This window comes from Protopterus annectens, chromosome 6.part0, assembly GCF_019279795.1.
Source record: "Protopterus annectens isolate FY-2018-M chromosome 6.part0, PAN1.0, whole genome shotgun sequence".
NCBI lineage: Eukaryota > Metazoa > Chordata > Ceratodontiformes > Protopteridae > Protopterus > Protopterus annectens.
In genome coordinates, this window is record NC_056737.1 from 974095952 (window position 1) to 974112212 (window position 16261).

General features: G+C 38.5%; 1 protein-coding gene across 6 annotated transcripts in view; it reads left to right on the forward strand.

The window, feature by feature from the left end:
* The window catches only part of SYNE3 (spectrin repeat containing nuclear envelope family member 3), a 1238698-nt gene that overhangs the window by 404096 nt on the left and 818341 nt on the right, over positions 1–16261 (forward strand). For all 6 annotated transcript variants that reach the window (XM_044074612.1, XM_044074615.1, XM_044074616.1 and 3 more), the window contains exon 3: positions 10010–10182. In XM_044074612.1, the coding sequence (XP_043930547.1) occupies positions 10010–10182 (173 nt within the window). The remainder of the gene's footprint in view (positions 1–10009; positions 10183–16261) is intronic.

Genomic DNA, 16261 nt, shown 5'->3' on the forward strand with positions numbered 1-16261 from the left:
TAGACACTTCACTATGTAATACCTTAAACCTCTTGTAGTGGACTTGCATCGGATATATGCAAATGACCATTAAGTACATATCAGGGTTTCAGCTAAATGGCTTCTGATGCCCATGATTTTTTTTACTTTTTAAGTCTTTATGGGTACAGGCAGGCCAGTAATATTAGACTCTACTAGCTGTGTAACTACATGTAAAAAGTCATGCTCATTCAGAAGCCATGTAGTTCAAACAATGGTATGTCCTTTAGGGCTCATGTACATATTATATCCCCTAGGCCTTCACTACAGGAGGTTTAAGGTATTATATAGTGAAGACTCTAGCTTGGCTGGGTATTTCTTGAATGTTTTTCTGAATCTGTTTGACCCTTTTACCCTTTTATATGCTACACATGCTAGAACACCTAAGCTTGTTGTCCTTATCACAGGTGACTGTGCTGCCTCTGTTGCCCTAGGGTGAGGTACGCTGGCAGAAGCCTATCATCCCTGTTGGCTCTTCTAGAATCCAGGTTCCTTACTGATCACATGCACTTCTTCATATCTGTGTGCCACTGACCAGGTGATGAACATATTATAAATGTGCTTAAAAACTCATTTTATCAGTTGATATTTGAATAGCTAGGCATGCCCAACATCTAGCTTTTGGAAAGATATGGCTTGAAGGCCATAATTTCTGTCGATCTGCTGTGATTTGATCACTTAAATTGCTTAGTTTTGCTTTTTACTTTTTTGTGTTTGAGAAGGTTTGTGTGTGTGTGTGTGTGTGTGTGTGTGTGTGTGTGTGTGTGTGTGTGTGTGTGTGTGTGTGTGTGGTGTGTGGGGTGTGAATGTGTGTGGTGTGTGGGGTGTGCATGTGTGTGTGTGTGTGTGTGTGTGTGTGTGTGTGTGTGTGTGTGTGTGTGTGTGTGTGTGTGTGTGTGGATGTCATCTTACATCATATGTACCACTCATTTACTCAATTGAAACAGAGCAATAAAACACATGGGCACACAACTGACAACCCAAAAAGCAAAACACACTGTATTGCACACATACAATATATCTAATTCCCCACATAATACTACCGCACTATAACATGGAAAAGATTTGTACATGCACGTATACACACACCTCAGACAAATACATAATTTATCTCAGATTAGTAAGACAATAACTTGTTTTTAAGTCTTGTGGATCTTGTAGATGTTATTGCAATTTCTTAACATTTCATACTAGAAATTAAAACACACACCCTTATGCCTACTACTTAAATCAGTCTAAAACAAAAACAGCATTTATGTTGGGGGCTGTGCTCCTTACACCTCCTAACTTATGTATATTGATTTCATTCTTGCATACCCATGACCACAATGAATTCCCTGAGCTGCTATACTCAGCAAATCCTAAGTCAACTACCGTAGCCAATCTCAATCCTAGCGTTTGATTAATAAAGTAAGCCATATGACATGCAACAAGCTGTGCAGTCAACAGACTACATGGCGGCCATATTACCATGACCTTTGTTGTGACTGAAAAGGAGTCGTAGTGAATCATGTTATTTACCTGGCTAAAAAATGTCAAAAGTAAATTTAAAAGTCTAAATTAATAAACCTTGTGTATGTTTTGAGAATCTCTGAGGGTCATAGTGAGCTGCTTTGTCCCTTTATCTTTCACAATTTATTTAAATTGCATTAATCTGAATTATCACCAGTTTTACTGTAGGTTTCAGATGTGACTGACATCTGTTTATGAGTATAATGAAGGACTGAAGCATCTTTTTATCTCTATGGATGTTCCTCAATTCCTCAAAAAATGTGACTTTTGTGACAACGTAGCAAGGAACAAAGTAATTCCATCATTTCAGACATTACAGTTACAGAGTTTTTTGCTCATCAGAAAATGCACTGTAAAAAATCTACTTCTTCTATCAGCTTCAATATCAATACTTTCAGTATTTTAGGTAGGAGGGGGAGAGGGCAAGAGTTAAGTGGGGTAAGGTGATCCTTCCAATAGAGCAAGGTGGTTTAGGTTTATTTTTATTCAAAGTGATATTTTAGAGCTACACACAAGAGGCTGATATACATAACACAAGCAGAAGGTAATAATTCAAAATCGAAAGGGATGATGATGAAGCGGGAGGAGGAAGTTGAAGAACTGTGGAGAGAGTGGCATTTTGGTAGCAGATCCTTAAGGAGGGTAATAATAACCATACGGAATATTATATTCATGAAGTAGCATAAAGTATTCCAAGAACACAGCCAACAAGAGAATGGAGAAAAGGATGACTGCAAGTGGGAGTACAGAAAATAGGCAAGAGGTGCATGGAATTTTCTGCCGAAAACTGGCAAAGGAATCAAGGTATTGCAAGCAAATAATTAGAGAGAGAAAGGTAATAGAGTGGAACGAGGCCAAGATGATATTAGGACTGCAGGCTAGACACTGCCTTCCCTACGAGGGATACATATCTGAGTCAGAGAAGGGGCCAGGGGATTCTTAAGTGAAAGACCTGCTCTGGTGTAGTGTTATGTTGAATTTAACAGAAACTGCTATTAGAAAAGGGATAGTTAATAGGGTGTATAAAATACTGCACGATAACTACAAGAATCAGTCAGAAGAGGTTAGAAAAGATTGGGAAGAGAGACGGGATAAGCAGTTTACAAGAGAACAGTGGGAAGACATATGTATGGGTCACAAGTATTCAACAAAGTCCATAAGGTTTAAGATTTTTGCTTGGAAGTGTTTACATAGATATTTGCATACCCCATGTAGACTTTAAATAATTTTTCCTCAGGTAGATGCAAATTATTGCAGGCATAATGGGAAGGAAAGAGATAACTGGGAACATATGTTTTGGGAGTGTAATGAGTTGGCAGATTTTAGCAATTCCCTATGGAGTACTTTGATAGAAATATTGGGTGAGTAAATGGCTGTAACTAAGAAACTGTCTTTCGGCTTTTCCCGGTTAGGGGTTGCCACAGCGGAACTCCGGTCCGCTAATGATTGGCAGTAGATTTTTATGTGCTGGCTTGCCGGGCCTAACGCACAACCTTCAACGAAGGAACGCCCATTCACGTATGTTGACACACAGAAGACGCTCTAACTGAGAATCGAACGTGCAACGTCTAACTGTGAGATGACAACGCTACCGCAGCACCACTTATTTTGAGCTGGGACACATGATGTGAATTGCCTAGACATAATAAGACCTTGTTAAGTTTAATTCTGGTGGCTGCCGAAAAAAGCAATTACTAGAAAGTGGAAATCAAAATCTAAATCAACTGTATTTAAATGATTGAATGTTGTAGTAGAGATAAAAGAACTATAAATGGGATCTCAATAAAAGAGAAGGAGCAAGTTACATAGAAATAAATGGAGTATGTAGGAACAATACACTGCGAATAATGTACAGGAGGAGGAGGAGTAAGATTTAAGGTAAGGCAGGAAATGAACAATGTATGTAATGCTGGACTAATGATAGCTGTAAAAAAGAATAAATGCGATGTATAATGTATGTAAATAGAAAAATGTTAATACGGTTATATGCTTACCTACATCTTAAGTAATAATTTAATAAAGGTGTTAAAAATACTTTCAATGTTTTAGAAGTGTCCTGAGTTTGGCTATTTGTTCCTGTTATTTTTGGCTTTGCCCTCTTTTACATAAAAGTGGTTGTGAGCTCTGCTTTGCAAGCCTGCAGTCTAGGAGTTGCTGGTTACATCCATTTGAAATACTTTGTACACTTATTTCCGAAGTATCAGAGAAAGTGAGTGTGTGCCTTTCAGTAGACCTAGCAGTCTTAATTATAATGTAATCAGCCGGAAAAGACTAAGACTGTGCTTTGCCTACTTATGCTGTTACATGCTGTTTTATGCTGTGTAGATTAAGGGTGTGCTAATTAAGTACATCTTTAATTATTCAGTACAGAAACAGAAATCCTTCTCTTTTAACGGAAAGTGATTATGTTTTTGATATCAACTTTATTTCTGTTTTATTTTTCTATTTGAATATATGTTAAAATGAAGAAGAAACGGTCTTGCTTAACCTCCAACTCGACAACTCAATGAGGACTTCTTGGGAACATAGCCTAATGAATATTTTTGTTTTCTGGAGGGAGATGCATTCATTAGTGTGTGTGTGTGTGTGTGTGTGTGTGTGTGTGTGTGTGTGTGTGTGTGTGTGTGTGTGTGTCTAGGCCTGTATATATGAGAGTGCATGTGGTTAACATGATAATGGTACCTCTGAGTGGCAGTTTCCCATGAGGGCAAGACAGTTGTGTTCCTTTGGAAGCCCGTGAAACAGTCCTGCTTGTACTATATGTACTAGTAAATGTAATCCTGGTTTTGTAATTTAATGTAAAAATTTCCAAAAACATTATGTTCTCCATCACTTTGTGAGTTGGAGTTTTGGAAGATACTTTGAATCTTAAATATTCTCTCATTTTTTTTTTGCTTACTATAAAGATGTTAAACTTTCCGTAGAGCTCCATAGCTCCTTTCCACGAATTCAGGTGTATCCTTTCAGCGTAAGGTCTCCTGCTTCTTCGAGGGCATGCCTTGCAGCTTCTGATGTGATAGGGATCTAAGCAGGTTATTTCTGGACATTATTGTGTTGTCTCCATTTAATCAATACCTGTCTGTGTCTGAATTATGTAAACTTTTCTACTATTGCAAATTGAGAAAGTGTGTTAAGCATTCAGATTCAAAGAGCTTTAGTAGACATCACTGTGACCAAACGACTAGTAATTTTTTGGATTAATAATGCTAAGTTTATTTTAAAATGTGCAATATTTTTTTTCTCAAGCTAAAGCATGCAGTGTGGTTTTTGTGGTTTCCTTACTGATTTTATTTCTAGAATATAACAAAACTTGCCAACTGCCCATGTGGTAGCCAGTTTTAATTCCTAACAAGAGTGGTTATAGTGATATAGAACTGCAGAAAATGTAAAAAAAAATAATTAAAGTCTGGAAGGTTTGGTTGTGTTCATGGTTATATTGACTTAGAAGTTAGTTCCACCAGTTTCTTGTTTAAAATATATTTATCTAGGGTCTATATCAGTTCATCGAAACGTCTGAAGTTCGAACACCATATGTTCGAACTTCAAACCACGAACTGCAAAAACATCGAAGTCTTAAAACAGCAATTTTTTTTTCCCAGGGAAAAAAATCGCTGTTCCAAGAAACACACGCAACACAAACACACCAAAACAACATCAATCCACACATATACACTCAAAATCCTACATCTAACCCTACACTAAACTGCACATACACTACTACCTATCTACTTACCTTAACCCAAACCCTAACCCTAAGGTCCATCACTATCGCACACTCACCTGACCCACGCTCTAACCCTAACTCACCTATCCTGCCCTAACCCTAAAGTCTTTCACTATCGCACACCCACCTCACCCACTCCCTAACCAATAACTCACCTAACCCACACCCTAACCCTAACATCCACACAATCGCACACTTACTTGAACCTGACCCGTAACTTCCCACAACAGTCCTGATACTCGCGAAGCCACAGAAACGGCCCACTGAATTCTTTCCCTGGGAAAGAATTTGGTGGGCTGTGGCTTCGCGATTTCCAGTGTTCGAACTTTACAGTTCGAACATCTGGTATTTGGTATTCATCCATTTCGACAGACTGATATAAACCCTATCTAGGGTCTATATCAGTTCATCAAAACGTCTGAAGTTCGAACACCATATGTTCAAACTTCAAACCACGGACAGCAAAAACATCAAAGTCTTAAAACAGCGATTTTTTTCCCAGGGAAAAAAATCGCTGTTCCAAGAAACACACACGCAACACAAACACACCAAAACAACATCAATCCACACACATACACTCAAAATCCTACATCTAACCCTACACTAAACTGTACATACACTACTACCTATCCACTTACCTTAACCCAAACCGTAACCCTAAGGTCCATCACTATCGCACACTCACCTGACCTGCGCTCTAACTCTAACTCACCTATCCCGCCCTAATCCTAAAGTCTTTCACTATCGCACACCTACCTCACCCGCGCCCTAACTATAGCTCAACTAACCCGCGCCCTAACCCTAACATCCACACAGTCGCACACTTACCTGAACCCAACCCATAACTTCCCACCACAGTCCTGATACTCGCAAAGCCACAGAAACGGCCCACCAAATTCTTTCCCTGGGAAAGAATTCGGTGTGCCACGGCTTTGCGATCACCATTGTTCGAACATCTATATTCGATATTCAGCCATTTCGATGGACTGATATAAACCCATTTATCTACACTATCACTAGGCATTGTCCCATTTGCTAGGGGTGTAAAACAGGAAAGCAGGGTCCAGAGCCTTAGCTCTGAAATACTCTAGAGGTATCAAAACTAGTGCACTCAAATGGGAGGATGTCTGCTGAATTAGGAAAACATTCATGAACACAACTTTTAGGTTTTATAGTGTGTAATGTGTGGGTATATTAATTGAGGGAAGAGGATTATGAACTTAAAGATGAAGACATGATTTCAGGTCAGACCTGCACTAAGGATACTGGGGACACACTTCAAGAGCAGGAGTCAGTGCTGCATTTATTTTATAAGGTTATAGATACTCCTGCGGTGTACGTTAACTTTTAGACTTCGAAAGGACTTTCTCTTTTGTGGCTTCATGTCTTAGAAAGAGTGCCAGTAGCTTTGTCTGCTCAGAGTTAAAACACAAGGCACACTTTGTTCTGAAGAAATGCTCCAGTTAATCAAAATGGAAATGCCAGTAGACTGGCAAGCAGTCGAGTATTTTAACTGGTTTCCTTTTCAAAGTACAGTCAATTTTTTTTACATACCTCATACCTCCCCCTCCCTTTGGTACCTACATAGCTCCTTAGTAGGAAGGCTCTGACAAAACGCTTGACTGGGCCGGGTCTTCTGCTTCTCAAAAATCAAATTTATAGTTACAATTGTAGGACCAGAGAGTGAATGCTCACACTAGTAGAGGTAATGGCTACTGAATGCTTTAAATCGTAGATGACTCATTCTCAATCCTAGGGCCAGAGAGCGAATGCTCACATTGTAGAGGAGGATGGCTGCTGAAAGCTTAAAATCTTAGATGCGAGAGAGAGAGAGAATGACATACTATGTCATCACTATGCATAGTGTATGCTCGTATATTTATTTATTTTCGGTTTGATTACCGGGAAGTCCACTGGCCAGAATGACCCATTTTCAGTGGAGGCCCGGGGAGAAAAGCTCCAAGATACATTATACAGTTTAGAATAGAAAGATACAAAAGTGTAAAACATACATTATATAGTACAGTTACAAATAAGTACATTCAATGACATGCATAGTCAACAAAATTCATTGAGGGTGGTCTTATGGGTTATACAGTTTCATTTGAGCAAACACTCATGTATTAGGTGTGAAAACATTTTACATACATACATTTAAGTAAATGTGGATGCGCTTTACATGCACACTTTTAAAGTATGAAGCTATTTACAATATTTACAAAGTTGAGTCATGTGATAAGTAGCTTTAAGAGATGAAGAGAGCTTAGATTCACTCATAAGAAAATAGCTATGGGAGATTATAGAGAGTTTAGGAACCTGAGAGAGAACCCCCTGGGGGCATGTAATTTGAAGGATTAGATGGGGTGAAAGCAGGTACATTTCCATTTCATGGACAGGTTTTTGAAGAGCTTGGTTTGGAAGTTTTCTGAGTTTGGTATGGTTCTAAGAGAGGAAGGAAGAGAATTCCATTTTTTGCCTAGTGAGACAGAGAGGAGAAGTTGGCTAGCTGGACGTTTGGGTTTATGGATACCAATTAGATTTTGATGTTCAGATCTGAGAGTTCTGTTGGGTATGTAAGGGGGAAGGATATTTGTTAGAGCTGGACATTTTGTAGGGTGAAATACAAGTCTGTGTGCAGTGGTGAGTTGGAGGAAGTCTAAGTAGTTTGGGAGTTCAAGCCAATTTAGGGATCGTAGGGTTAGGCAATGATGGGTAGAAATTTTGGATTTTGTGGCAAATTTAGAGCTTTTATTGTAGCAGTTTTCTAGTTTGGAGGTGATAGAGGAGGACAGATTAGTTAAGAGAGGGGTTCCAGTATATACCATATACTGGGCATGTTACACTCCTGCTTCTTTACATTTTGCAACTTACACAGTTTCTGTTCTCTACCTGAGGATTTCATAGGTTCATAGGTAGGTACTAGGGTATCGCTCCTGGGGCCTATACGAGCCCAGACAAAAAGATACCCTGGCTTTTTGCAGGTAATATTGAACTTCAAGCACTCCTCCTTGGCTAGGAAAACTAATTGATGGGTGTTCATTCTTGAATCTTTTAGTGCATAAAGTCCATTCTAGAACTTAGGATGCCAGCGACATAAATGGGCATCTTATCTCTCCATCAGTAGGAACGTGTTCAAAGCACATTTTTATGGGTGAACCATCAGCAGATAATGTTGACCTGTACTGGTTGTGCACCATTTTCTTAAGTCATTGTAACAGTAGCCTGTTTGCATGACTGTGTCAAGATTACATCAGTAGAAACGTGTTCAAAGCACATTTTTATGGGTGAACCATCAGCAGATAATGTTGACCACCTGTACTGGTTGTGCACCGTTTTCTTAAGTCATTGTAACAGTAGCCTGTTTGCATGACTGTGTCAAGATTACATCAGTAGGAATGTGTTCAAAGCACATTTTTATGGGTGAACCATCAGCAGATAATGTTGACCTGTACTGGTTGTGCACCATTTTCTTAAGTCATTGTAACAGTAGCCTGTTTGCATGACTGTGTCAAGATTATATCAGTAGGAACGTGTTCAAAGCACATTTTTATGGGTGAACCATCAGCATATAATGTTGACCTGTACTGGTTGTGCACCATTTTCTTAAGTCATTGTAACAATAGCCTGTTTGCATGACTGTGTCAAGATTACTATGTCGTAACGCAAACTGTATTTTCTAAGGTCCATTTATGGTTTTAATGCTTGCTTCATGCTCTGTCCGAGATAATGAGTTGCAGAAGTAAATAAACAAACATGAACATATACAACAACAACACTGTAAACGAAGTTGTATTATTTGCCTGTTGCTATCTTTTAGGCCCAGTCATAGGAACCATTATTCAGAATACAAGACAAACAGATTATTCTAAGGAAACATGAGCTATGTATGTACACAGAAATGGTAGCCATGACGAAACATATGGCTCCAATGGCCACGTTTATTCTATGTTTGTCTGATTAACATGCACATTTTAAAATGCCAATAAAGTACCTTTTCAGTATATGCTGGGCATTGTTTTCTTGTTTTAAAGCAAGAACCGGGGTACCCTTTTTCAGTCTGAAACATTTTTTTTTGGTTAACACAGATGTTCTTTTATGCTTGCCACTTTATAACACTTACTGTGTCTTCATAGAAGTATGCCATGTCTGAGCCTTGTCTTTTGACAGTTAAAAACCTAACATTCATAGGCAGTATCAAACAATTTTGTGCAAGCATATGGTTTTATGGCATCATAAAGTAACAAGGTAATTCAGATTCAAGGAGTGTAATGGTGATTGTACTACATTATATAACATTCTGTGTGTGGTAACTCAGGTGTTAATCCTTTTTTTGTAATATTTCACTGTTATTGTGTCACGTGTATGTGCCCAAACAGGAATTAGTATTTATCTTTTTATACTCTTGAATTTATCATATTTCACCATAATTTATCTTACAACAGCCATGTTTATAAAGTTATTGTGGTAAATTAAAATGTGCCAATAAATAATTTTTTTCATTCAGAAAAATTGCATCTAGTTTAGCACTTAAATCCTTTCCGACAGCCCATAATTGTAAATGACCATTCAAAAGTGATTTTTCTTAAGGGCAAGTTCTTGTTGAAATTGTGCACTACATATCAATGTTGTGTCAGTATACTGAATATGAATTAAATATTATTTCATCTGTGTTGACAGCATAAAACACATAAGAATGTATGTCAGGAGGTAAATCGCATCCTGTTTTCCTACAACTAAACAGTTTCACATTTTTAGAAAATCCGAGATTTGGAACCAGATGGTCAAATTTATAAAGATGAGGTCTTGATGAAAGCCGAGCCTCTGCTACAACTAAATGATGAGCCTGTAAAGCGAAAAGTCGTAATGCAGGTGAAAGAAATCAAAAACACATGGGAAGAAACAGTTATTTACATCACACATTGTCACAGGTAAGGCTGTTTGGTCCTGTAGTGTTTGTGAGTACATATTAATAAACAAAAATGAAAAGTGAACTGTTTACATCTGATAGCATGGTATGTGAATGGCATGTGTATTCTTAGCTATTAAATGTAGACTTATTTCGTTTGCAGAGTGTTTTGCAGTGGAAAGAAAGAAAGAATTAATAATTTTCTGGGATTATCCTACCCAGAAATATGATGTATTAACACAAAGGAACAATATCATGATGGCATAACAGGAGTGATAGAATAGACTCCCAAATGAAACAAGATGTTGAAAAATGTGTTTTATCTAAATGTTAAAAATAATTTAATTTCAGGGTCAGAGGGCACTACAGTCCATCACATACAGAGACAGTGTCCCCTACAACCTAATTGCCTATCTAATTAATCCTTAATTCTTTTTCATAGTGTGGATAGAGAAAAATAGCACCCCACTTAGAAGAATGTAGCTTTCAGAGGTGTCATAAAACTGACAGTTTTCTGAATCAGATGTTGGTGAACAATCAGTCACTGCCAGTACAGAAGTGTAGGTACATACACTAGATCTTGTCTTATAAATTCAGAGCCAAGCATAGCTCTGATGAAGGTTAGTCATTCTAAGATTATTTTTTGAATCCATAAAGGCTTGATGGGTTAGCTGGTGCCAAGATTAATTTTTTTTAAGAAAAGCTCCTGTCGCCAAAGATCTTATGTGGTCCCCTGAGCAGTTAGTCTGGGTGTCATTTTTTTGCAGTATTGTTATGACTAAAAAGCTAAAACATAATGTATAGTTTTGACTAGTATAATTTATTCATAAACAGAAAAAATACATAACAAAGTAAAATGTCCTTGTTTCAGTTCTTAGTATATCAGTTTTACAACTTTTATTTTATTAGTGGGAATCAGAAAGCTTGTCCAGAGTTACAGCAAACATCTTGTACTGATGAACATTAAAGCAGATACTTCATGAAATCACTGAGTGACTCTGAATGAATGAGTGTACCGATAATTGTCATAACAGCTGCCTTGTGTATATTATTTTATTCTGTCGTCTCAAATGTGCACTGGTGAACTGTGTAACTTGTACTGTTTAAGTATCATTACAGTTAAATGCTTATACCTTGTAAAAATAACTTTGATACTACATATTTTATAAAGAATTTGTCTTTCATTGAAATCCAACAAGAAGTACATTTCACTGATGCCATTAACAATGATTTTAAAACTAAAACTCATGGTTAAACATTAGGAAAATGCACAGAGTGCAAAACATATTCTGCAGAAAGGTAATTAATTGGAAAAGAGGCACTAGGTTGGATTCACAAATGGGCTAGAGATGACACTGCAGTGCAAGCTTTTCTCACTGCACTACACTGGCAGGTAAGGGGAGTGGTTACTGACTTGCACAGTTGGCTGCTGTCTTTATAGGATGTGAACTAATTGTTGACCTGTCTTTTGGGGAGATGAGAGATCTGTTGCCATCTTGCTACTTGGGAGAGGGTAATTGGTATGTCTTATCACTAACTTGCAGTTTGGAGCAAGAAGCCAATCAGAAACAGAATGTGTAGACTGGGAGGGACACAATGATTGTTGCTAAGATGGGAAGAAGGAATTTAAGAATTTTGATTGCTGATTGGATAGTTGCATGACTAAGGTTGTGACTCAGAGTGTGAGCTGTGAGTATTGGTCAGTCTGGTGAGCACATAGTGCAGTTTTTGAAAGGACAAGAAAGGATGGAAGGGAATCTGACTGCTAACAAGATGTGTGGGGACAGGTGATTTCAGACAATAATAGGACGGATGAATGGAGGTAAGAGACTCAGATCACCTACAGGATGTGCAGGTGTTTGGGGTATTTGAATATCATTGCAGAGTTGGAGGGTTGGCCAGTTTGTTGTAATCTGCATGTGAATTGAATTTGCAGATTACAGTTATGGTGTATATCGGGAGCATTTATTTATTTATTTATTTATATTTGTTGACTGGGAGTGTCCGACTGGACGTAGGTCCATTTTCAGCGGAGGCCCGGGGAGAAAAGCTCCACAGTTAAAATAAACAGACAGTAGTTACATAGCGATTAATAATTTACATAGCAAGTACTTACAACATATTTACAGATGAAGAACATAGTACATCAGTACACAACTAGAATCTTTATCTGTGAAGTACATAACAGACATTAACAAATGTTACAATAAGAAGTTCCTGCCATATAATAAGTACTAGGCTTATGAGCATCTGAGTTTGCTATGATCAAGGTAGTTAGTGGAGTGGAAAGAAAGGTAGTGGTTGGATGGGGTGGGTGATATTAGAGTGGGAGTTGCAAGGGCATAGCCAGCATGTTTTTAGGTGCACTTTTAGTAAAGTTTTGAAGTGGGTGCATGATGGTACGGAGGTAATTGTGGGTGGTAATTCTGATAGGTAAGAAGAGTAAGGGTAGATTTGGCTTGCTGCAGGCATCTATATAAGGCTTAGAGAGGCTCAGAGTCATATCACACTCATGTACTCACTGCTGTTTCCCACGGGGCTGTACATACGTTTAATTAGGTATTCTACGCCAGATCATCTGTCACCGATTGTCTATTTAACTATTTGAGCTGTATTCAGTAAAGACCCTGGCTTCCTGAAGGCTTTTACTACAATATACCTGCTGCATCCTGGGAGTTTACTTATTTATTTATTTATTTATTTCAAAACAACCATTCAGAAAGCATACCTCAGGTGAATTGTTATATCTCAGAATTGTTACAAGTTATGAAAAAGAGTAAAACAGCAAATTCATTTCTGGATATTGATTTACACTGGGGTTATAATTTTTAATTTGTAAGAGGTAACACTGATGTTGTACTTCATATACTTCACACCTCCAACCAATAACCTACCTTATCTCATTAATCAATTAGATATTCTACCCCTGATTGTTTTTTGCCTTCCTTTCCCTATTTCCCCTAGCAGCTCCACCCCTTCACTGGCCTACTCTATAAACCAGTCTGGCCTGTTTATCCAAACCTAAAACCCTCTCAATGACTAGCCTAGGCAGGCCAATACACTTTAAAGTAATCCTCTGGTCTGCATGTCTTACCTGTCTACTAATATCTTACAGCTTAAGCCACTATGAAGTCCCAAGCTGTACTAGATTTCAACACCCTACAAGGCAAACAAACCCATTCTCTCTTACATCTTCTCACACCCATATTAACATAACATCATCATCATCCTACCTTCTTCCACAATTTCACAGATTAACCCATACAAAATATTTCCAAATCAAAAAGGAATACACTATATGCTTTAAAGTCTTCAAACATAAATATAATCTTCAACTGGGTCTACTTCAACATGGGGACATTCATCCAAACCCAGGTCCTTACACTACCTCTACCAACTCCTCATCAGCCAATAGTTCACCTTCTAAAAACCCCACCAACACCCTAAACTCTCTCTTGATAGGCCGTCAACATACGTAGCTTAAACAATAAAATTACACAACTTCATGCCCTATTAGACACCTATTCTTTTGACATGTTATGCCTAACTGAAACTTGGCTCAAACCCACAAATAAAGACAACAGTATAACTCCACCAGGGTATAACATACTCCCACTTGACTGTCTAAATAAAAAGGGTGGTGGAGTTGCTTTACTGTGTAAATCTGAATTGAACATCACCTCAATAGACATTCATCCACCATCACCTTCAAATCTTGAGATTTTAACCACCAAGCTCAAATTAAATTCGAATAAATCCATGTACATTATTTGCGCATATATCCCCCCAGGAAATAACATTAACACTCTTGAAAATACCCTTAGCTGGCTCTCATTGACCGTCCCACAGGAAACCATACTCCTATGTGATTTTAATATTGACTGGAATGGGTGTACCGCTCCTAAACCTACTACTCATATAAACCTATTTGGCTTTCACCAAACCATGTCATTCCCAACATTGAAGAAGGCTGTGTGTATTAACCAGCCGAAACCGGTCTGTGTGCTTGTGCTGTCTTTACTGGATGGATTTTATTCTCCAATAAATGGATTTATTCACCAGGATTCTGTCTGCTGGCTTTCTTTGAATTTTTGTTTATTTACTTTAAGCCGTGCAGTTGCCTCCGCGCAGGAAGTTCCCTTTTACCATTCCTAACCAGGACCCACAAACCTAGCAAGAAACAAACTACCTTAGATTGGATACTAGTTAACAGCAACCCCCTCAAGTACAAAGCCGGCAAACTTCCCGATGAAATTAGTGACCATTCCCTTACCTTCATAACTAGAAAAAAGACCACCATTCCCAATGAAACAATATTTAGAACAACCCGTAACAAAAAAAATTTCAACCCAGTGAACTTCCAAGTGGAGCTCAAAGCATGCAACTGGTCACCCCTAAAATGCCTGCCACTTGATAAAGCAGTCTCTTTCTTTAACAATAAATTCCTGCAAATCCTTGATAACCATGCTCCCTCACGTACTGTCAGAACAAAAAATAAACCTGCTCCCTGGCTCTCCAATGAGAGTAGGCACAGCATTAAACTAAGAAATAAAATCTGGTCCAAATGGAGGAAATCAAAAAACCCAATAGATCACCTAAACTTTAGACAGCTTCGAAACTCCACAAAAAGAGCTGTAGTCCTTGACAAAAAAAAACTACTACCACAAACTACAACAATCCCAGCAGAAAAACCCACAAACGTTATGGTCAGGAATAAACAAACTGCTGCATCCAGGTCACTCCAAAACCCCTATGCCCTCTAACCTAACTCAAAGCCATCCAAACTCAATTGCTGACACGTTTAACAAATTTTTCTCTAAAACTGTCCAATCCCTAGCTAAGACCTTACCACCTGCCACCACCTCAGAATCTCTTCCACTACCCAATCTACCCCAATCTTTTCATCTCCAGCCCGTTCCCACATCCCTCATTCACACTCTACTTCTTAAACTAAAACCATGCACACCATCAGCTGATCTCCTCCCAGCTGTATACCTGCAAATTGCAGCAGGAGCACTAGCCTACCCAATCTCCATCCTAATAAATAGATCCATTACTGAATCCTACATCCTATCTCTCTGGAAGATCTCACATATCCTCCCCTTGCATAAGGGAGGAAACTCAAATGAACTTGCAAACTTCCGCCCTATAGCCCTCCTCTCACCCCTAGCAAAAATTATGGAGAGATGTATTCACCATCAAATACTACATCACCTCATTGAAAATAACCTGTTAGTGGACTGCCAACACGGTTTCAGGCCTTTCCACAGCACTACCACAGCACTCCTATCCTATATTAACTGCATTAATAAAAATAGAAATAGTAACCTGCTCTCTTCAGCCCTCTTTATAGACCTCTCCAAGGCCTTTGATATGGTGAACCACCAATTGCTGTCAAATATTCTCAAATCTCTTTCATTTGATACTCAAGCAGTTAAATGGTTTCATTCATACCTTGAAAATAGACAACAAGCAGTGCGCTGGGAGAACAACTTATCCACCCAGCTCCCGATCACTCTTGGAGTCCCACAAGGATCTATTTTGGGTCCACTCCTCTTTAGCATTTTCATTAATGATCTAAAAACCTCCCTTCCCCAAACCACCTGCATCCAGTATGCTGACGATTCAACTCTAATCTGTCATGCTTCCTTTTCCAACTGAACTCCAAAACAGGACACAGACTGTATTCACCTTAGTGGAAAAATGATTCCGCCAATGGTGTCTCCTCTTGAACCCTAAAAAAACAAAACTACTAGTGTTTACACCTACACATAAGACTCCTCCACTCAATCTCTTACTTAAATAATGGTATGGTCATCACTCCCGACACTACCACCAAACTCCTAGGTGTAACTATAGGTAATAACCTCAACTTTGACACACACATTAACCTAACTATTAAATCTGTAAATAGAAAACTTGGTTCCCTGTATAAAATCAAACCATTTCTCACAGCCTCTGCCAAGATTACTATTGCTCAAACTCACCTGATTTCAACCCTCCTTTATGCCTCCCCCATATATACAAACTTAACCAAAAGCAATTTAAATAAACTGGCTACTTCTTACAACCACATAGCCAGATTTGCCACAGGTACCCCA